This window comes from Myotis myotis, unplaced genomic scaffold (genome assembly GCF_014108235.1).
Source record: "Myotis myotis isolate mMyoMyo1 unplaced genomic scaffold, mMyoMyo1.p scaffold_m19_p_11, whole genome shotgun sequence".
NCBI classification, from domain to species: domain Eukaryota; kingdom Metazoa; phylum Chordata; class Mammalia; order Chiroptera; family Vespertilionidae; genus Myotis; species Myotis myotis.
This window is the reverse complement of record NW_023416315.1, coordinates 19,677,893-19,700,207: the sequence shown is the minus strand read 5'-3', so window position 1 is coordinate 19,700,207 and position 22,315 is coordinate 19,677,893. Positions and strand designations below refer to the sequence as shown.

At 51.6% G+C, this 22,315-nt stretch overlaps 1 protein-coding gene across 1 annotated transcript in view; it reads left to right on the top strand.

Annotated features, from left to right (window-relative positions):
* WIPF3 (WAS/WASL interacting protein family member 3) overlaps positions 1 to 21,303 on the top strand; it is a 60,079-nt gene extending 38,776 nt beyond the window's left edge. Inside the window, exons 3-9 of the mRNA XM_036327737.1 lie at positions 1,715 to 1,847; positions 3,820 to 3,951; positions 9,175 to 9,945; positions 11,645 to 11,800; positions 12,773 to 12,874; positions 17,506 to 17,582; positions 18,493 to 21,303. Of these exons, the coding sequence (XP_036183630.1) occupies positions 1,715 to 1,847; positions 3,820 to 3,951; positions 9,175 to 9,945; positions 11,645 to 11,800; positions 12,773 to 12,874; positions 17,506 to 17,582; positions 18,493 to 18,516 (1,395 nt within the window). The 3' untranslated portion in view covers positions 18,517 to 21,303. The remainder of the gene's footprint in view (positions 1 to 1,714; positions 1,848 to 3,819; positions 3,952 to 9,174; positions 9,946 to 11,644; positions 11,801 to 12,772; positions 12,875 to 17,505; positions 17,583 to 18,492) is intronic.
* The last annotated feature ends 1,012 nt before the right edge of the window (positions 21,304 to 22,315 follow it).

The window sequence follows — 22,315 nt, the reverse complement described above, 5'->3', positions numbered from 1 at the left end:
TGCAGCCTGCTGAGATCATCCTGGCAAATATGGCCATTTCTGAATTCTCAGGGGCCTTCCTCTCTGTGAGACTCACATGGGTGCTCGGCCATATGCTGCATGATGTAGTGGCCTAACTCCGTGCATGTATGTCCTAACTCCCTGTACATGTGTATCATAATCCTAGGTCAGTGGTTCTCAACCTTCCTAATGCCGCGACCCTTTAATACAGTTCCTCATGTTGTGGTGACCCCCAACCATAAAATTATTTTCGTTGCTACTTCATAACTGTAATTTTGCTACTGTTATGAATCGTCATGTAAATATCTGATATGCAGGATGTATTTTCATTGTTACAAATTGAACATAATTAAAGCATAGTGATTAATCACAAAAACAATCTCAATCACTGTTTACTGGGTGAATGAATGAATAGTGAATGGTGAGTGAGTGAATGAACTAGACCTAGGACAGCGGTTCTCAACCTGTGGGTCACGACCCCTTTGGGGGTCGAACGACCCTTTCACAGGGGTTGCCTAAGACCATCGGAAAACACATATATAATGTTTACCAGCTCTCGGGTCACGTGGTACAAACCCTCCAACTTCGGAGGATCCTCCTGGCTGTGTCTTCCAATGCAGCCCCCCACCTCCACCCCCTTATTTGCCACCAACCTACGTGTGTAGTTTCTGGTGCTCCCTGGTTCTGATAGCCCATGAAGACCCCTGCCGTGTCAGCTTGAGCTGCAATGGAAGTGAAACCGTTGGACCTCGGGGCTACTTGCAGAGTTAGGATAAAGGTTATTCTCACAAACATATTTATGAAGCAAGTGAGCAGTCAGTGAGACACTTATTCCAATGATGGCACATGCCCTGGATGGCAAGTACAAAGCACATGGCCTTGGGGATTTAGCACATCTGGATTTGAGCCCAGCCCTGTGGCCTTGAACAGACAAGTTCATCGTCTCAGTTTTCTCATCTGTACAATGAAGGCAAGTTCACTGGACACTCACGGGTTTTATGAGGCTTAGAGTGATGCACCCAGGCACCTTCCTGAAATCCCCTGCCCTCCCTTCCTCCCCAGTTATATGACCCCTCTGGGTCCCAGTTCTCCCCTTTGCTGCGTGCTCACATGAAGGTCGTCATCCTTCTCTCAAAACCAGCTCCTCAAGGCCAAACCTGCTTCCATTGTGAGACATGACGGGCCACCCACAGCAGGCAGCATGAGTACCAGGGGACTGCGCGCTACTTCGTGCCACTTAGGAGAATAACCCAGGGCACAACAGGGCCACAGGACCAGCTCCGTCATCAGGCTGGGGTCAGCAAGGGCGTGGCCCAGAGGGGACCTGGGACACCGGGCAGGGTGATCACTCAGAATCCGGCAGCCTGGGTCAGGAGCGCCTGGACTGAATGAACCCCGGGCCCGCATGCGGCCTTAACTCTGAGGAGGGAGAGGGTCTGTGACTTAGGCTTCCTTGAGTCGTGCAGGAGTGTGAGCATAAGGAAGAGTCCATTCTAGGTCCCCAGGGAGAGGGGTGTGAGCAGCAGGAGCTAAGTGTCCACCGGGTCTTGGGCGTAAACGCCTAGAGATCAAGGTGAGATGGCCTCAGGAACGGTGCAGCCAGGGCACGCAGGTGAGGTGGACGATGGAGGTAAACCTGACAGCAGACAGGACTTTGGGCTTCTCTGCACATGTTCTGTGTGATTATAATCGCATCCCTCTTACTCCCTTACAGGCGAGTACAGAAGCTTCCAGCTTGAGAAAGGCCGATCCCAAAGGTCGAAGTGCACTGTTGGCTGATATCCAGCAAGGAACTCGCCTTCGGAAAGTCACGCAGATCAATGACCGCAGTGCCCCGCAAATCGAAAGTAAGTGCGCACCTGGGCCAGGACCGCCCTGAGCCCCGGGAGCATGGGAGCTCAGCCAGACACGCGCCCCCCCCCCCCCCCCCTCGCTCGGGGCAGGGGCCACGTCTGTTACCAGGACAGCATCGGGCCCTCTCAGACCTGCTCAGTGTGCAGGCCACGCGGCCGAGAGTCGGAGCGTCCCTCCAGGGGTGCTGGCAGTTTGTAGGGCGTCCTCGGTCACCATCACTCTTCAAGTGCTTAAAAATATCACAGTCATTATAAAATACACGGTCTATAGCATTCACCATTTTAACCATTGAAAGTCTTCAGTTCAGTGGCATTTAAACATTCACAGTGTGGTTGCAGCCATCACCTACTTCTAATTCCAGAACATTCCATCACCCCAAAAGGAAACCCCGTATCCATTAGCAGTCCCTCCCTACTCCCCTCATCCCCCAATCCCTGGCAACCACTAAGTCTGCTTTCTGCCTCTATGGACGCTTTCATTGAGCAGCATGTTTTCAAGGTCCATCCATGTAGCAGGAACCAGTCCTTCATTCCTTTTTATTAACTAATATTTCATTTTAGGATTTAACACTTTGTTTCTCCATTGTGAGGTAACATTTAAACTTCATTGTGTCAAAATAGTCCTCAAACTCAATGAGAGGAAACATAAAGTCTCAACATTAAAGAGTGCAAAGTTTCTGTTTTGCACAAGGAAAAAGATGTATTCAGAATTCTCTCACAGGCTCAAAGGACTGCAGCTTTCTATGTCTTCAGGTGAACGGAGCCCTGGGCTCAGGTCAGGTGACTTCTGATTCTGCTACCGGGCCAGGGGACCTCTTCGGGACCTCTTCGGGACTCAGTGTGCTCACCTGCAAAATGGGAGAGATAATAATACCTGCTCTTTTTTGTGTGTGTCAAGATAGTGGAAGGTTGAAATAATATATGCGGAACTGTTTATCAATGCCAGGTATTATTATGTCTTCACACATTTTTTCAATGGTGAGCATGATGTCAATTCTCAAAGATAGTCCTAAAAATATAATTGTATCTAGTATCTGTAATTATATATGTTAATACACAAGGATAGACAAATTAAGAAATCTTTCCAACAATTACAATAAAAATTAGTTTCTGGCGAGACCCACTAACTAATTGGTTAAGCCCAATGAACAGAGAAGTCCATTTTGTAGGAACACTCACTTCCTAATCATTGCAATGAGCAGGTAATAGGTAGTCCCGGTATTTAGAATAATCTGGCCATGTTCGTCCACCAATGGGCGCTGTGCCTTAATTTCTCCACAGTAGCACATTAGCTTTAGGTCACCATGGTTTTCTGCCAGGAATCCTTGTCTAGCTGAATGTCTTCTCATCTTAAGTAGATGGTATCACACGCGTCCGGAAGGCTGGAAGTAGTGACGCCTCTCCTTCGGGCTCATTAGCCTTCTCTTCCGTAGACATTAAGGACGGGTGTGGGGCTGGGCAGGGAGAGCTCAGGAAAGAAAAATGCTGAAGCACAAGTCAGTGTGTGGCTTCACTTCCTGCCTGCAGTTCGGGAAGTTACAATTAAGACCTGCATTAAATCTGTGGGTTCTCTCTGCCTATCCTCCCACCGCCACAGTCATGTTGAAAACAGGACCAGCCCTGCACCGATGATGTTTGGGTTTTCTCATTTGAAAGGCGCCGCCGGTTCCTCCATTGGCATCTACTAACTGGCAGTGGATAGGCCCCTGGGTTCGGTCACTTTTCAGAATCATCAGCTACCAATGGCTGGTCCTTTGGTAGACCCAGCGAGGGCAGCACACAGGCCCGGGCACCAGTCTGCAGGGCATCGAGGCAGAGGGTGTTTGGGAAAGATGCCGTCAGAAGGGTAACACGGAGGTGAGCGGACAGGAAGGCTGTCCCGGGCAGGGTCCGACCACAGCCCGGGTGAGAATTGGCGGCTTCGCTCTGCTCCCAGGTCCTCATCTATGGCCTCTTCTCTCTAAAGGTTCTAAAGGAGCCAACAAAGAAGGAGGAGGTCCTGCAAACTCTCGAGGAGGGAGCACGCCGCCAGCCCTGGGAGATCTGTTTGCTGGCGGCTTCCCTGTGTTGCGACCGGCAGGCCAGCGGGATGCAGCAGGTAAGGAGGAATCGGCCTGGTTCTCTTGCGACCTTCATCTCCTTCGCCTGTAGACCCACCTGGGCCACGCTTCACATGCCAGGAAGTGGCATGTCTTCAGTGAAGAGCTGTGTGGTAGGAGATCATGCATTTGGGAGCCCAAGCACCGGAAGTTTCCCAGGCACAGAATTGTGCTCGAGGGATCTTTTAAATCATCCTCCTGTTTAAATCCTCCCCTTGTAATAAATGAAGAATGACTGGCCATAGTGCACAGTGTTTAGTGATGGTGTGATCGTGGCCCAGACTGCAAAGTACAGCAGAAGGTGTAAGTCACATTAGTGGCATCGCTGTGGCCTCACTGACAATGAATGAGTCATAAGGGTCTCAGCCATTGTGGCAGTTAGGTATTGCTGTGTAACAAAATGCCCTAAAATGTAGGGGCTTTTGACAACCATTTATTTAGCTTATAATGCTTGAGTTGGCAATGTAGGGTGGTCTCAGCTAGGCCCCCTGTAGTATCTAGTATCTACAGGTTGGGTAGGTGTGTCTGCTCACCTTCTCTCTCATATCTTTGGTGCCTGACTGAGCCATATGGTCCCTCAGTATGTGGCAGACTGTTCGGAGTTTGTTTTCATAGTGGTGGCAAGGTTCCAACAGAGAGGACAGAAGTATATAAAGTCTCTTGAGGCTTAGATTTGGAATTGGCATAGTATTGCTCCTATTACATCCTCATTTCCAAAGCAAGTCACAAGGCCGGGCAGAGACAAGGGTGGGAAAAGAGACTTCATCTCTTGGTGAGAGGAGGGGTAAGATCACATTTAAAGGTTTTACAACCAGAAACAAGTGGCTAATCAAGGCCATTTTTGCAAGCAGTCTACCACAGTCATTTGTGTTTGAGTGGGAGTCATGTTTTAAACAAATACTGCATTAGAACCCCTATGTTCATAGCAGCACAATTCTCCATAGCTAAGATTTGGAAACAACCCAAGTGCCCATCAGCAGATGAGGGGATTAAAAAACTGTGGTACACAATGGAATACTATGCCGCTGTAAAAAAGAAGGAACTTTTACTATTTGCAACAGCATGGATGGAACTGGAGAGCATTATGCTAAGCAAAATAAGCCAGTCAGAGAAAGATAAATATCACATGATCTCACTCATATTTGGGTTATAATGATCAACATAAATTGATAAACAGAAATAGATCCAGAGATAAATGGCAGGGGGGGAGGGGTTTAGAGTTTAACCAAAGGACTTGTGTGCATCCATATTAGCATAACCAATGCTTACAGACACTGGGGCAGTGAGGGCTTGCCCTCTGGGGTGGGGTCAATCGGGGAAAAAGGAGACATATATAAAACTTTAGAAAATAAAAAAAGAAGAAAAAAATATATTGCATTAGAATTAGGAAAATATATATTGTGTGCAAAAAATAGTGGATTTCTTTTTTTGTTTTTTTAATAAACTCAATGAATTTCAATAATCCAGGGAATATCAAGCCCCCAAAATTCCTGGTATAAAATCTTCTACCGTGTGACTTTGCTCACTTTTATGGGCTCCGTGGCTGTTTGACATAGGGATGCATTTGCTGCCGTCACCTATTGGTCAAGTCCAGCACAGACAAGGGCTGTAGGATGCTTTGAAATCCAACTTGAATCTTCTCAGAGGCCATTTCATTTCATCATTTTTGCTGAGGGTTTGTCAGACAAGAAAGCCCCAAGGTCCTCCTGAGACCTGGCATTCTTCTACGTCCACATTTTTTCAAACTTCCTTCACGTTGTCAACAAAATATCGTTCAGGATATAAAAATCCCACTAGTTCCTCTTCTCAGAAATAACCCCAGTCAGGTGATAACAGGGATCAGACTAAGGAAGCCAACAGTCTCCAATAGGACACACACGTCAGGTGTTTGAGCCATTCTGTGAAGTGGAGCATTGGTCTCTTTAGAGGAGATGGAAATCCTTGATGACGGGACTAAGAATGCTTGTAATAGGAGGGAAGATCAACAGGTAGATGCGTGGGCTTAGTGCCCTGTCAGGGTGAGGTACCATGGCTCTTCTCTCTCAGAACTCTCCCATCGGCCCCCTTATCATTCAGAGAAAAGGACTTTGGCTTTTGCTGTCTCTCTTCTTGCTTACCACTCTCACTGGCCCAAGCCCTGCACTCCAGCCACACCCTGCCCTCCTTGCTGTTCTTGCGCAAACCAGGCATATTGCTGCCACAGGGCCCTTGCACTTACTGCTCCCTTGGCCTGAAACACTCCTCCCCAGGTGTCCACATGGCTCACTATCTCCTTCAGATCTCTGCTCAAGTGGCATCTGATCAACCTATCAGTGGGGCTCCATTCATCATCCATATAAAATTAGTCCCACCCTGTCATTCTGTATCTCCTCTATCTTGACTTATTTTTCTTGTATTACTTGCCACCATTGGACCTATTATCATTTACTGGTTTATTTTGTGTCTGCTCTCTCTAAATGTATTCTCCATGAAGGCAGGAACTGTGATTTGTTCACCGCCTTAAAAATGCCTGGCACATAGTAGGTGCTCAGTAAATACTTGTTGAGTGAAATGTGTGCGTGGGCGGCATGGTTGCTCGGAGCCATTAGGCCCAGAGAGCACAGTGTCTAGTACTCACAATACTTTTAGGGGCCCATGAAAACATTTGAATTTCTTTTAAAGTCGAATGTGTAATGAGACTTCCGTGCAATCCAAGGTTTTTTGGAAACGTGTGCACATTGAAAGAAGATGACTGACTTCATCTTCTGTTAACCCCCGGGGCTCTGAACGCTAATTCCTCTCCTATCAGCGCAGCCTCCTGTGTGCGCTCCGGCTGGCCTTCCCCGCCCGACTCATGGTCTCCTCCTGTGTTTCTGTTTGGGTTTCTAGGGCTAGTGCGTATGCTAAGCTGGAAAGTCTCCACCCTCCCTTCCCTTGGCACTCACTGCCGAGCTCTCTGCTGGCCCAGTGCCCGGCTGCTTTCGTCGCCTGCACTCACGCCATCAGCTCCTCTCTCTCCTGTCTGTCTCACCTTAAGCGCACGCTGCCAGGTCTGCGCGCGTTCCCAGAGTGGGCATGAACACAAGCCGAAGGAGGGCCAGTGCCCTCCTCGCTTCTGCGGCTCATGCTGCGATAAAAATGGGCTTGCCCGTTTCTCGTTGGTCTGGCTGCGTCGTAAGCAGAGGCCTCCTGCACTTTGAACTGACTCTCTTTACAGGGTTTTGAATCTTGGAGACATGGTGTCCTCAGCCACTTAGAAAGTTTGGGTGGGTCATTCCGGGGCTGATTCTGTTCCTCACCTTTGTTATCCCTTTACAGTTCGCGCAGCGACGGGGCATAGGGAGGCCTTGCCTTGTTTAGGGAGCTGCCTGGGCTCTCCGCCTTCCTCTCTATGGACTAAGGAAGCAGGTTTGAGAAGTCAGAGGCAGGAATCCCTGAGCCTGGCGGCTGCCCTTGAGCTCACATAGAATGTTGGATATCCAGGAGGTAGAAGGCCACTGGGGGCTTTCCCTCCCCTCATGTTCAGCCAAGCTGCTCAGGCAGTGCCTGCCTTAGACGCCCAGGGGATCGAGTCAGCCAGGGTGGGCACATCCAAGCAAAGGCAGCTCTTCCAGACCCCTCACAGGAAATCCTCAACAGGAATAATAACTCCACTGCCCCGCCTCCAGGCAGCCCTTCCACCGCCGAGACCTGTAATGAGTAGTGCTGTCCAGGTGGCTGTCACATCATAGCCTGACACCGCAGCCCTGCCCACTTAGCCTCAGCCGAGTCAGCTGGACCACACCTTGCTCTGATGGCCTGGCTTTTGGCATCCCATACGCTGGGGTGTAGGGTGTGGCGCCTCATTGGGAAAACACACAGAGACTCATCGACTGACAGGCTCAGAGCCACCAGCAGAGGCTGGGGTAGGAATCCGATGGGGAAACTGTGTTTCCTAGTCTGCAGCCCCAGGAGGTTGGAGGTGTGGGAGCACGCATGCTTTCAAGGGCTTTCCGCACGTTTTCTTGGGGATTGTAAACAGCAGGGTGCTGAGACTGGGAAAAAGCATCCCCCCGAATTCCTCTTAGTGAGAGCTCTGTATTTGTTGGGAAGAAATACTTTTACTGCCTCCTAAATGGAAGCATCAGTGATTACAAAACTTCTGTACGATAAACAGAAGGACAGAGGGACAGAACTACCTTGGTGACGCAAGGGTGTGCGACGCGGCAAGGCCACTCCCGGGAGCACCCTCCTCACCCGGCTTCCGGGAAGCCCACCCAACACAGTGCCGACTGTAGGCCGTATGGTGTGGAATCCACCAGGGTCTGGGCTTCCCGTTGGGGTCAATGTGGTGGAGGCTCCATGGAGTGAGGAAGCCAGGAGACCAGGAGGCAGCGAGCCCCTTAGAGATGGGCACACGTCTTTGGGGAAGGGAGCTTGCCACTCCCAGAGGCCAGCAGATGGGGAGGTTCAAAGTCATTGGACCTGGATCCCCAAGGACCTGGATCTTCCCACTGGCTTTGGACTTACCCTTATACAGTGATGGCTAACCTATGACACGCGTGTCAGAGGTGACACACGAACTCATTTTTTCGGTTGATTTTTCTTTGTTAAATGGCATTTAAATAGCATATAAATCTTTGTTTTACTATGGTTGCAAATATCAAAAAGTTTCTGTATGTGACACGGCACCAGAGTTAAGTTAGGGTTTTTCAAAATGCTGACACGCCGAGCTCAAAAGGTTCGCCATCACTGACCTTATATATTCAGGGAAGCAGGAAGCTTCTGCTCTCGATGCAAAATCCATGTTCACAAATGCGGGGAGTGAGGAACATCCTGCTTACCAGGAGAGTCTGGTTGACACCCAAGGACCCAAACTAGGACCTATGGGCTGATGGACCCAGTGGGCGAGAGTGACTGAGTGTGAGGGGACCTTGAGGTGAGGAGGGCGGAGGAGCTGGAGCAGTCCTGTGCCTGGGCTGGGGGGCCTGGCAGATGCGGGCCTGCTGGAGGCAGTAGGAAGGCTGGTGGCTGAGCTGGGCTCGTCTCCGAGGAGGACAGCACCGTGATGCTGGCCAGGACCCTGCAGCTGGTCAGCGGGCCTCTTGGGTGACGGCTGCTGCCCCTGAGGCCTCTCGATGGACGTGCAGGGAGAATGCGATTCACCGACATCATGCCTGAGAGCGCTGGGCATTGCTACCCTCACACCTGGGGTTCCTCTTTCCTCCCTCGCTGAGCTAACGCGGAACTTGTTTCACTTTCAGGTGGCAAGACAGGGCAGGCCCCTGGCTCCCGAGCGCCTTCTCCCCGGCTTCCCACCAAAACTATCAGCGGGCCGCTCAACGCCCCAGCGTCTCCCAGGCTAGGCACTGCCTCGGAGGCCAGGACGGCCCCTCCTCGCCCCAGCGTGCCTGCCCCACCTCCTCCCACCTCGCCCCCACCACCCCCACCGCTACCCCCGCCCCTGCCCCCTTCCTCCCCCATCAAAGCTCCGTTGGTGTCCCCACCTGGCTCACAGACCAAAGGGAATGCCCTGGTAGTTGCACCCGCTCTGCCCTCTGCACCGCCCGCTGCCCCTCCGCCTCCCCCTCCGCCTCCGCCCCCTCTCCCAACGCCACCCCCTCTTCCCCAGACCTCCATTCTCAGTGACAAGACAGTGAAGCCACAGCTAGCCCCCTTGCACTTCTCGCCCATCCCACCCCCGCTTCCTCTCCTTCCACCCTGTGGGTACCCAGGGCTCCATGCGGATGCTGCTAGCCCCACCCATGATGCCCGGGAGCCTCCTGCCCCACCACCTCCCCCGCCGCCCCCTCCACCACCACTCCCCCTTTACACCTCCTGCACCCCGAGGTCCTTGGTGCCATCGCCCCCTATGCCAGGCACTAACAACAGCAGCGAGGCCCCACCCCCTCTGCCCCCCAAGTCCCCCAGCTTCCAGGCGCAGCCCCCGAAGCCCAGCGTGCAGGCCTTACCCGCCCCGCCTGCCCCACCTGGACAGCCCTTCCTGCAGAAGAAGAGGCCGGGCCGAGGCCCAGGTGAGTGCCACTGTCCGGGTCCAGGGTGGCCAGACAGGAGGGTCACCAGATGTTGCTGGCAGTCGGGGAAGTGCCAGGGCCACAGCCAGAGACCTGCTCCTGTGAGCCTCTTGGGACTACCTTGTGATGCCTTACGCTGGCCTTTTGGTTTAGAACAGACCCCTTCAGTGCCGCTGTGGAGTGTAATAAAGCCTGGCTGTGGGACTTTAGCTGCGGTGTTCATGTTAGAGGCAGGAAATCAAGGCTGAGGGCGGCTGGGAGACCTGTCCACGGTGATGCAGATCACAGGCCAGGGAATCTGGCCTAGATCCCCTCGCCTTTCCTAGCTGTGTGACCCTGGACAGTCACAGCCTCTCTGTGCTTCTCCTTCTCCCCTGTGAAGAGGGGATAGCAGTAGCGCCCCCTCAGGCAGTTGTTGGAACAGGCCCGACAGCAGGGAGATCTAGAGGGGGTTATTTATTCTTCCCATCACCTCCAGTCCCCAGACCTCCTCCCTGGGGCGGAGGGGCTGTGATGCATTTGCTTCAGAACCAGCTTCCTGTTCAATTTTTCCTGAGTTATTTCAGCCTGGCTCCCAGCCAGCAGGTCACCGGCCCTCAGGAGGGTGGATCAGTGTTCTGCCTCTTTTTTTTTTTTTTTTTTTTTTGGCAGGTTCTCCTGCTGACTCAAGGAAATGGAGGGTCTGTATTTCAGCCAAATATTAAAAGTAATTCCTTTAGCTTTGATTTGCGATTGAGCACACACACCTGCCCCATGACTGATGTCCATGTAGTGCAATGGCTTCGTTCACTCTTGGTGGCTGTCTGAATGGGAAGTGCTCACACACATCCACACGCACACATGCAAACACACTCATAAATACCCCAATGTTATATTTACAAACACCCACACATGCACCCAACACACACCCACACGTATACACATGTTCCTTGATCTTTCAGAAAATTCTTTGATGCGTGAAATTTCTTAAATGTATTTATTTGCATTAAAAATAACAAAAGCTCATCGTAGAGCAAATAGGAAGAAATTTAAATCACCTACCGTATAATAACATCACCCAGAAGTAAAAACGGTCATATTTGGATGTGTGTTACTTCTTTTTTTCTGAATGTACCTATGCATTTGCATAGTTAATACCATTTTGTGTATAATATTTTCTATTCTGTTTTATCTATTATTTTAAAAGCAATTTGTCCAATCTTTAAAACTTATTTATAAGCATATTAACATGATAATCAGAACGTACCCTATTCTCAGTGTTAGATGTTAAAGTTGATTCCCTTTTTGGTTATTGTGAATAATACTGCAGGAAATACTTTTATAGCAGTGGTTCCCCTTTTGGGGCTGTGCCATCTGAAGATGAGGATGGACATTGTCATTAAGATTATTGCAGCAGCTAACCTTTATTGAGCCCTTACTACATGCAACTTCCTTCACTCAACAACTCTAGCAGGTGTGTGTGTGTGTGTGTGTGTGTGTGTGTGTGCGCGCGCTATTATTATTCCCATTGGACAGAGGAGAAAACTGAGGCACAAAGAGGTTGTGTTATTATCCCAGTGGGAGAACTGGGATTCAGTCCAAGCAGGTTGGCTCCAGAGGCAGCCTTTTTCCTCACCATTTCATCTTACATCTGCAGTCTCAATACCTCACCCCTCACAGCATTCTAGTATCTGAATACTCAAATCATCTTCTCTGTCAGGTACCAGTGGGGGGAAGCTGAACCCACCCCCAGCGCCCCCTGCGCGATCTCCCACCACAGAGCTCTCCAGCAGGAGCCAGCAGGCCCCAGGCTGGACCCCGACACCACAGCCAGGAGGTCAGCTGCGGAACGGAGGCCTACACATGCACATCATTGGTAAGCGGGGCCGTGGGCTGCCGTGCAACTGCCGGGAAGGGCGTGGTTCCCTGTCCCAGGAGGAAGCCCGCCCGCCAGGGTGCGTGCTTTGCAAGAACAGGGTGCTCACTGTAGCATAGAACAGCCCACAGGTTGTGTTAAATACTGGGTTTCCCTGGAGGCTTTCTGGAGGGTTCCAGAACCCACTCTGAACCTTATGATTGAGTTTAAAGAGAGGGAAGAAAACAAATATCAAAGCTGTGTCTGTCTCCATGGAGAAAGAAACCCATGCATAAGGCTGAAAGGGTAGAGTGATTTGGATGAGGAGAATGAATGGACAGAAGGCCCAGCAGGCAGGGGGACAATGAGGGCAAAAATATGGAGATAGGAAGGAAAGTCACATGGTGTCAGATGTGACCAAAAATCTTTGGATCCCTTTGTGGGTTGAGCTACTGTCAGACACAAAGCCTGGATCATAAAGCAGGGACTCAACCACTGACAAGGCCACACCTCCTTCCCCTTGCCATCAAGGGCTCAGGACAGAGCCCGCTTGCTTTGGGGACCTGGGTTAGTCCATATGGACACAGGCCATGCTCCATCTCACCAGCCAGGCTGGGACTCCCGTTCAGCACACTCCTCCCCAGGAGGGGCTTCAGGCCGTGGGGACTCTGCTGTCCCTGTGCCTGCCACGTTCCCCGCCTCTGACCCTGGCACCTGGAGAGCCCTGTGGCTCTTCGGCTCCCTTTGGAAGCTTCCGTAAGATGTTGGTGGGCGTCAGTTGGGGTGGGTGATGGGGAGAGTCTGTTGATTTCATTTTTCCTGATTCCCCTTGTCCCAGCTAAACAGTAAAAATTGAGCAGTGGATGGAGGTCTGGGGGGAATAGCTCCACCATTGAAACCCTAGCACTGGGCAGGCCAACCTGTGCGCTGGGAAATTTCCCGACTTGGGTCATCACAACAACCGAATAACCTTGCTGTTTCCCGCGTGTGCAGATGACTTCGAGTCTAAATTCACGTTCCATTCTGTGGAAGACTTTCCTCCTCCGGATGAGTACAAGCCCTGCCAGAAGATTTACCCCAGCAAGATCCCCCGAAGTAAGTACCGCCCTCATGTTGCCAGGACCCCTGGTTCTCCCTGACTCTCCAGCATCCGGTGCTTGGCGTGTGTTCACTGGCTACAGGCTGCCTCTCAGAGATTACTGATGCCTCTCTCACTGTGCTGGACCATGATTCAGTGCCGTCCATACGTCTGAAGTTCCAGAACACTTATCAGTCCCAGTCCCCAAGGCTTCACTTAGAGCAGGGGTTCTCAACCTTCTGGTCCTTTAAATACAGTTCCTCATGTTGTGACCCAACCATAAAATTATTTTCGTTGCTACTTCATAACTGTAACGTTGCTACTGTTACGAATCGTAATGTAAATATCTGATATGCAGGATGGTCTTAGGCGACCCCTGTGAAAGGGTCGTTCGACCGCCAAAGGGGTCGTGACCCACAGGTTGAGAACCAATGACTTAGAGGCTTTTACACAATACCAGAGTTAATCGTTTAATCATATTTGGGTGAATTCACCACTGATCCCTCCCCTCTCTGGGGCTTTTGACTGGGGAGCTAAACACCCCAAGGAAAATGGGATGCAGGAACTTGGCATTGGTAGCCTGGAAGAACCCTAAGAACCGCCATCTGGCAGACAGTGAAACGAGCGTGTCCTCAGGCCAAAGGCTCTCAACCCTGGCTACACAACAGAATGACCTAGAGAACTTAAAAACCCTGAAGGCCAGGCTGCACTAGACCAGCCAAGTTAGAATTCCTAGGTAGGGCCAGGGTGTTGGCGATTTCGAAAGCTGCTCGTCGATTCTGATGTCCAGCTAAGGCTGAAGGTCTCCCCTGGTGAGAGCTGCCGCCTTCTGGCTTCATCGTGTGGCCAGGCTCCGAGGGAGGCCTTCCCTCAGCTGAGCTGTTCAGCCCCAAGAGTGCAAGAGGGAGGGGCTGGCGTCCTGCCCCTCAGGCCCAAAGGCCAGGAAGGCAAGGCTTTAGGAAGCAAAGCAAAGCGAGGTGGGGTGTTGACCGCACACTGATCCTGCTGAATCGGCTTGAAACATGAGCTGATTCGTGTCTGGTGCTGAGCCAATCCGATTGGACAGGAGCTGGTAAGACAGGACAGAGTCAGCAACACGGGGGAGAGTGGAATGTGCTCCCCACCCACAAGCTGAGGAAGGCCTCCAGCCCCAGGCTTCCGTGGGCCAGCGTGGAAAACTGTAAAATCATCAGAGTCCGGGCTTAGCCCAAGGCCAGGCATCCTTGAGCCTCTTTCACAAGGACTTGGTGAGGCCCCTTCTCCAGGGTTCAGCTTCCCGCTAGTTTGCAGCTGTTCTGTTACACCCCAACTGCAACACACAAATGTGACCCCCTGGCCCCTGGAGGCGTTTTCAGTGGCCGACCCCTAGGAGAAGCCAGAGGTCAGCAGACGTTTCCTTTGAAGGGTCAGAGGTGACATAATTGAGGTTCTGCAGGCCATATGGTCTCTGCCACTACTACTAGCTTCTGCCATTTCCACGTGAAAGCAACCATTGGCAGTGTGTAAATAAATGAATGGGCATGGCTGTGTTCCAATAATACTTTATTCACAAACACAGGTGCTGTCTGGATTTGATCTGCTGGCCATACTCTGCTGATCTCTGTCCCAAACCATTCCAGCAGGCAGGTTCTTCAAAGTCTCCTGTTACACAGCCTTTGCCAGTGTGCTACGGAGTCCTTCTACCTGCAGGCTCAGGAAATGCTCCTGTGAGGTTTCTGTGCGTTGAGCCCGTGGTGCCCAGTCTCATCTCTGAGAATAAGAAAAGCTCTGCCCACACACAGCTGGCCAGGAGGGCGCAGTTGGCAGTCTGTGCTGAGTTCCTCTCAACACAAATCAGTGCCCAGACCCAAACACGGGCTCCTGATACTTGGGGAGGTTAGAAGGAACAAGAGGAGGAGAAACCTACTAAATGAGCTGACATCCTGCAGAGCAGAAATGGCATCTGTGATTAGCAGACATCGCCTTCTACACAATTCAATTAGCATGTCCCTGCCATCCCCGCGAGCCGGGGGGGTAGAACCTTGTTAATTATGTCAGTGTGAATCTGCGAAGGGTCAGGCCTGTCCCATTACATTTCTCCTTACTGTTTCCTCCTGCTACCCCCTGGCCTGGCTCCCCAGGTTAGCGTTCTTCGAGGTCTGGGAGCCAGCGTTGGTTCTGCCGGATGAGTGTTTGCCAGCATTTCCTTCCCTTTTAAGGCTGAAAAATATCCTGCGGTTGGATGCTCCACATTCTCTTTTATCCGTTCATCCACCAGTGGACACTTGCCCTGCCTCTACCTCTCAGCACTTGTTAAAATGCCGCTGAACATGGGTATACGATTATCTCTCTGAGACCCAGCTTTCACTCTTTGTGTGCATCCCCAGGAGTAGAATTGCTGGATCATAGGGAAAGTCTGCTTTTAATGTGGGGGGTGTGGGGAGCCCACCAGAGTGTTTTCCATTGTCCATTCCCATCGACAGTGCATACGGAGAGATGCAGAGCGTTCCTTTCTGTTGTGTGAGGAAAGCGATTCTCCTCTAGCTCTGCTGCTGTTAACAGTGGTGTTTAGGAAAACCAGGGAGCATGGCTGAGCGATGGAGGGGCCTGTAGTATTGCCCAGTGGTTCTCCCGGCGGGGGGCGGGGGGGGGGCGCGGGAGACACCTGCCCCCAGAGGACCCTGGTGCTGTCTGGAGACAGGTTTTGTTGTTGCAGATGGTCTGGGGCATAGAGGATGTGCTACTGGCATCTGGGATCATGCTGAACAGCCCGCAGCTCACAGGCAGGCCACACACCACCAGCCCCAAATGAGCCACATTAAGAAACCCTGGCCTAGAGGAAGCCTCTTCTGTGGTCGCCTGGAGTTTTTTAAACCTAAGAACAGCCAGTTCAAGGTCAGACAGCCACGTGGAATTAGGGCTGTAAATCAGTGACTTTTTACTTTTCATTTAGTTAAGAAACTGGCTAAAAATCTAGCACTCTCTATGTCATTTACCTGAAAATATCTTTATTCAAGAATAAATGCAGTCCTAGCTGGTTTGGCTCAGTGGATAGAGCATCGGCCTGCGGACCCAAGGGTCCTGGGTTTGATTCTGTCAAGGGCATGTACCTTGGTTGCAGGCTCCTCCCTGGCCCGGGCCCTGGTCAGGGCACGTGCAGGAGGCAACCAATCGATGTGTTCCTCTCACATCAATATTTCTCCCTGTCTTTCCTTCTCTCTTCCCCTCTCTCTAAAAATCAATGGAAAAATATCCTTGGGTGAAGATTCTAAAAAAAGAACAGGTGCACTCATTTATTTAAAAAGCACTTTAGTGGGAATTACAGAGCCCGTTGGATTCGGGGTGTGGCAGTTGCAGAGACCTCCTGTGAGAGAGTTCTCTGAGAAAACCGTGTCCTGCCTCAACAGGTTCCCAAGACCACATCTGGGTTCTTATAGAAAACTGAAAAGGTGTTCTTAGGAGATTAAAGCAAACCAGCTGGTCCAGGAAGAATCAATTCAGTCTGTGACACATACTTTTATGAATTTTAAAAATAGTTCTGGTCATTCTCCTTAGACAATTCCCAGCCTGCTTTTCCTCCCAGGGAGCACACACAGCAGCTGGCGTGTTCGGATGACTGCTATTCTTGGAATGCCACCCCAAATTCTCTGATCCTTTGTAAACATTCACACAGCTGCTATGACTCCTTCAGAGGAAGATTCCCGGACACTTCAGACTCCCGGACCCTTTTCTTGAACGCGGGTTGTCATCAGGTTTTCAGTCTTAGAAATAATTTGCGATGGCTGTTCCTGCTGCTCACGCTGCTCTGTGAGGAGCACCGCAGTGGGGGTGTCCGGAGGACTTGGGGAGGTGGTTCTTTAATTCTCGTCTGTGGCAGAAGCAGGACAGAGGGTCTTGTACCAAATGCAGCAGGAGAAGCGACTTCAGGACCACCGTTCGGAACACCTGACTCAGGAGAAGTCCTCACAGGAACGTCAGGGAATGTGGATTAAAACTCAGCCATAAAAGTATATGAAAATAAATAAGTAAAACTCAGCCAGACCAGTGAGACCATATATATGCGTATATACGCCTGTACCTACACGGTAAATCCCAAATGGAAGAGTATCTGCAGGGATAAACACCAGACTCGGAGCAGCGGTGACTCTGGGATGGAAAATGGGGATTGGGTGGAGGGGTAGGCAGAGAGGGCCACTTATGGTTGGTTTTCTTTCTCCTGTTACGTTCTGTATTTGAAGTCTCCATTATGAGAATATATATAACTTGTGTAATATTTCAACACAGGTGACTGACAACATGTACTTACCTTTGGCTCTTTTTCAAAGCAAGGCCAGCGCTGTGGGTGGCACGTTTGGGTGCTGGGGCTGGCGGGTGTCTGAGCTAAGATGCTGTCTGTCTAGACACTGAGACGACAGGCCTCCGTGGCTTGTCCCCCCCACCCCAGCACGCTGGATGTGGCCCATAGATGCGCAGTCCGGGACCCAGAAGCAGTGTGGAAACACACAGTCTGGGGCCAGCAGCTGCAGGTCTCAAGTGGGCCGGCTCACATTGCTCTGGTTCCTTTGCTGCTACTGTCAGCACTGTGAGCACCAGTCTAGCCCGCGTCTCTGTGCCGTGCACAGCCGGGCCCTGCGCCAGCAGATGGTGAGATTGTCCCCATGCCTTTCAGGCCGTACACCTGGTCCCTGGCTCCACGCTGAGGCTGCTGGGCAGAGCTCCGATGACATCAAAGGCAGAAACTCTCAGGTAACGCGTCCCTCAGGTCCCTCGGAGACGGTGAGGGTATGTCGTCTCCTAACGGCTTCACCCCTTTCCTCAGGGAGAGCCACGGGGTGTGCCTTTGTTTCCTGCTGGAATGACACTCAGAACTTTAAAACCTAAAGAGTGAGGGTGGGGGGTGGTCCCTGGAATCGCCACCACATAACCCCTGTGGACTCATCTGCAGTCACCATGTCTACTCCCCATTCATTCTGCCTCCTATGTCAGCTCGAGCAGCCTGAGAGACTGTAACATTTATAAAACATAGTTCCATGTTCTCTCTCATACATAGAATACATGGTTCCTTACCCTGGGGGGGGGGGGGCGTTCTTTACTCATCAATATTATAATATTTTAAAACTTTTTTTATTGAGCATTTTTATTTGAAACTAGAGGCCCAGTGCACAGATTCATGCATGGGTGGGGTCCGGCCAACCAGCCCTGATGGGGGCTGATCAGCTGTGGGAGGTTGGCCAGCTGGCCCTGCCCCTCCCTGATTGGGGTCGGGGGCCGATCCAGGCCCCTATCGGGCTGGTTGGCCACTGCACTGTGTATCATAGCAACCAGTCGTTCTGTTCGTTTCAGTCGCTTGGCTTTTATATATATAGATTTCTGGCTAAAGTCAGACTGTGTGAAACATAAAAGATGAAAAATGCTTGAGCCTATACATGTTATACGATGGCATTAGGCCCCACCCGTCATGAACTACATGTCCCATTTCATCCCTTTCCACCTGCAACCCGGGGTAAAAATCAGCTCCTTGCGTATGAGGGGGCATCAGGCCCTGGCAGCCTTGCACAGAGAGAGCGCTTTGGTGCCCAGCCCTGGGAGGTGAGGGGTGGTCACCTGTGTGCAGTGTCTTCTAACCCCACCTGGTGATGCTGTCGTGTTTCCACAGTTAACTCTGAAGACGCTCCGGTGAGAAGACGGAGGAAGCCCACGTCCTGCGAGCCCCTGGGGCTCCCCCCTGCGGACAGGCATCCCAGGAGGCCATGTCTGACCTCACCGCACTCCAGTTGCAATGCAGTTGACATACAGGCTCTGCATGGAGCATTTATTTATTGTAAATACGTGGTTTGCACAGGCTTTAATCGGTATCATAGTCGGCTTTTATTTTGTAAAAAAACCACCCTCACCGTTTCTCCATTTTTTCAAAATGCATCTTGGCATTCACCTGCCGGTGCAGATGGAGCCCTCCTGCCCCACCGCACAGCATCCGTCCCGTGACTGTAAAGACCGTGCAGGCTGGCCCTTCCTGCATACGGACCCGCGTTTAGGAGATTCCTTGGTTTGCCAGGTACCCTACAGTCACGGTATCCACGGTGACTTCCGATTGGCATGATTTTATGTTCTCAGCACACAAACTGCAGAATCAAACCGAACAATGCCTTATACGTGACACAGCTCAGAGACCCGAGTGTCCCCTCTCCCAGATGACGGACGCCACTCGGCCTCCAGCGGACGGGCCGCGGCGTCCCGCTTCCGTCTTGCCGTACAGGGATTCTTTTTTTTCCTGCCTGATGTAAATAGAACACACAGCCCAGGCAGGCGCGGGCTCGGCCCCTTTTGTAAATGAATGATCCTGCGAGTAGCCAATGCTCTGTTTACAGTGCCCCTCGTGCCCAAGTCCCCGAGGTGTCGTTCCTGTCCCCTCCAAGCCCCTTCCTGGCAGCCAGGCCGACGTGGGGTGAGCTTTAGGAGACTGGGGTATTTTCCTTGCAAGTTAGAAACCTGCATCACACTCACTTTTAGAGTAAATGACTAATCCTATCTCAGCGGTCTGTATTTTCTCTCCCAAGTGCAGGATCTCTATGGCAAGGAAAAGTGTGGGCCAAATGTATTAGGAGCTATCTGCCTCAAATATCTGGTTCCCCACCCCCAGGCCTAGGGCCACCCCTCAGGCAACACCTAGCTCCCTCTGAGCTGAAGAACGGAACTGGCCTGAGATCTGGTGGGGGGCACCTCTCCGGGGGCAGCCGTGTCCATGGTCAGCCACCCCTGGATAAGGAGCAGGCCAGGGTGGGCTCCGACTGCTGCTCACACCCATGGTCTCGAGCTGGGGAGGGAACAGAAGTGTGCGTGTGCTTGCCGCCTGACCCCCAGGGCTCCCTGTCCTGGGAGAGGCCGGCTGTGGCAGAGGAAGGGGAGAAAATAGAAGGAAACACGCTCATCTCTGGCCTGTTATCGAAATAGCTGCAGATTATAGGAAATTGTGGAAGGAGAGGCTGGCAGGCGGTAAAAATGTTTCCTCTGGAACCAGCCTCACTTGGGCTCCCACCTTGAGGGGACCATGCCCAGACCAAGCCATCCAAAAAGGCAATGGATAGGAGGGTTCTGCTCACACGTGACTGCACGCACCTAGTGGTGGTCCGGAGTCACCTAGGATGCTTCCCTCCATCATTGTGCTTCCTCCTTGCAGGGAGAAGCCAGTGAGTGAGGTTAAGTTCCCTTCTCTGGGGACTAAATCAAGCCAAATTGTAACAGAAATCAATGGAAAAGAAGTTTTCCAGGTCGCCAGCTCTGGGCATAGCTGCTGGGTTTCAGATGTTCTGGAAGGTTTCCGAAAGGTCAGACTTCCTTTATTATAACAGTATTCACATCACCTCCCTCCCAGTTGTACAACAGAATTGCAAAGGATTTAAATATCATGGTTAAGAAGGCCCTAGACCAGTGGTTCTCAACCTTCTGGCCCTTTAAATACAGTTCCTCATGTTGTGACCCAACCATAAAATTTTCTTTGCTACTTCATAACTGTAATGTTGCTACTGTTATGAATCATAATGTAAATATCTGATATGCAGGATGGTCTTAGGCGACCCCTGTGAAAGGGTCATTCGACCACCAAAGGGGTCGCGACCCACAGGTTGAGAACCGCTGCCCTAGACAAAGGCAGTCCTGCCTACGGGGCACCGTCTGCCCCGTGAGGTGCTTATACGTGCTTGGTCCAGAACGCTGGGCTGGAAATGAAAAACAAAACGATTCAAGGGCAGACAGAAGGAATGAGCAGAAACCACAAATCGCAATTGGGGGGTGGGGGCAGATCTCGGGAGTTGGCATCGCATCGCTCCTCTGAGACCGATCACTGCATTCGGGCCCCTTGGACTCGCAGGACAGAGGTGGAGCCCCTGACCATGCACCCCCTGCCGCCCCCAGACAGCTGATCACTGCGGTCTCCGTCCTCGGAGATTCCCACAATAGGCCTGTCGTCTGCGCTCCCCAGTGTTCCCCATGCATTTTGTATTTATAAATATAAACACAAATATAAAAAGCCTCTGCAGGTTATTTCTCCGTACCTAATAAACTTTGACAAACGGACATGCTTCTGGCCGTCTCCCTGTGGAAACAGCGTGGTCACCAGCACTGAGCTCAGGGTCAGGAGGGCTTCGGACAGGAGGAAGCCCGGTGCCCAGCTGGCTCCCGCACTGCTGAAATGTCCTGTGAGAGTCAGGCCTTTCTTTACTGAGCTGGCGTTGCTGACTAAACCGCAGTCACAGTTTCGTCTGATGTTCCCCTGGTGTTTGTAAGCTAACTGAATGGGTATTTGGAAAAACCAAGGGAAAAACTTTCTTAAATGCATTTTTTTTCAGGTTTATTAATATGGGTAGCCCGGCCACATGGCCCAGTGGTTGAGCGTCGACCTATAAACCAGGCGGTCACGGTTCGATTCCTGGTCAGGGCACATGCGTGGGTTGTGGGCTCAATCCCCAGTGTGGGCCATGGAGGAGACAGCTAATCAATGATTCTCTCTCATCATGGATGTTTCTCTCTCTCTCTCTCTCTCTCTCTCTCTCTCTCTCTCTCTCTCTCTCTCTTTCTCTCTCTCTCTCTCTGAAATCAATAAAAACATTTAAAATGTGTGTGTGTGTTTATGTAGAGAATTCCTCTAACTTCTGTTTAAAAGGAACAACTTTCAACCTAAGGTATGCTTAGCACCACCCCCTACAACGTCGTAAACTCCTCCCAAAACCTCCTGTATGAGCAGCAGTAGCACCCCACCTCCATGCCAGTACTTGCAGGTGAACTCCGAAACGTGGGAAGGGGAGGGGAGGTTTACCCACGGGGGACGCTGGCTCAGGGAAGGGAATTACTTCACCAGCCTGTGCCTCAGTTTCCTCACCTGTGAAATGGAGACCTCAACGTGTACCTGAGCATATAGTGGTGACGGCTCAGTGACGTAACACCCGGGCACCCCTTAACCCCCTGCGTCACAGCAGACCCGGGCATCGGCCTGCCCCTCGCCCCGAGACCTGCACTCCGGGGGACACCAGTTTGCCGAGGGCACTGCCTCCCCGGCAGCCCCTTTAGACGTTTGCTGAGCAGCTCAGACCACACTGCACCGGTCCTGCTGCTGGAGAACAGGGAGAGAGCGGCAATTAGAATCCATGGATGTTCCCTAAATGGATCTCCTCTGGAAACTGATTTCAGAGTTTGCTGCGACACGCTCTGCATCCCAGTGAGTTCAGGCCCTGCCTTATCTTACCTGCTGTCTGATTGGTGGAGGTTCAAAAAGCTCTTTAATGACCAGAGGAGCCGTCTGGGTGGAGAGGAAACGCAATAGTCCAAGAAAGATCACAAAGTGGATGATGCTGAAGGGGGGTGGGGGGCAGGGAGGCCGGAGGGGGTAGTGAAGCAGCAGCATCGCAGGCACCCCTTATAGGTTAAGGGGGGGAGGGGTGCCTGCAGCAGGAAGGGCTCTGGGCTCCCGAAGCAACTTTCAGACC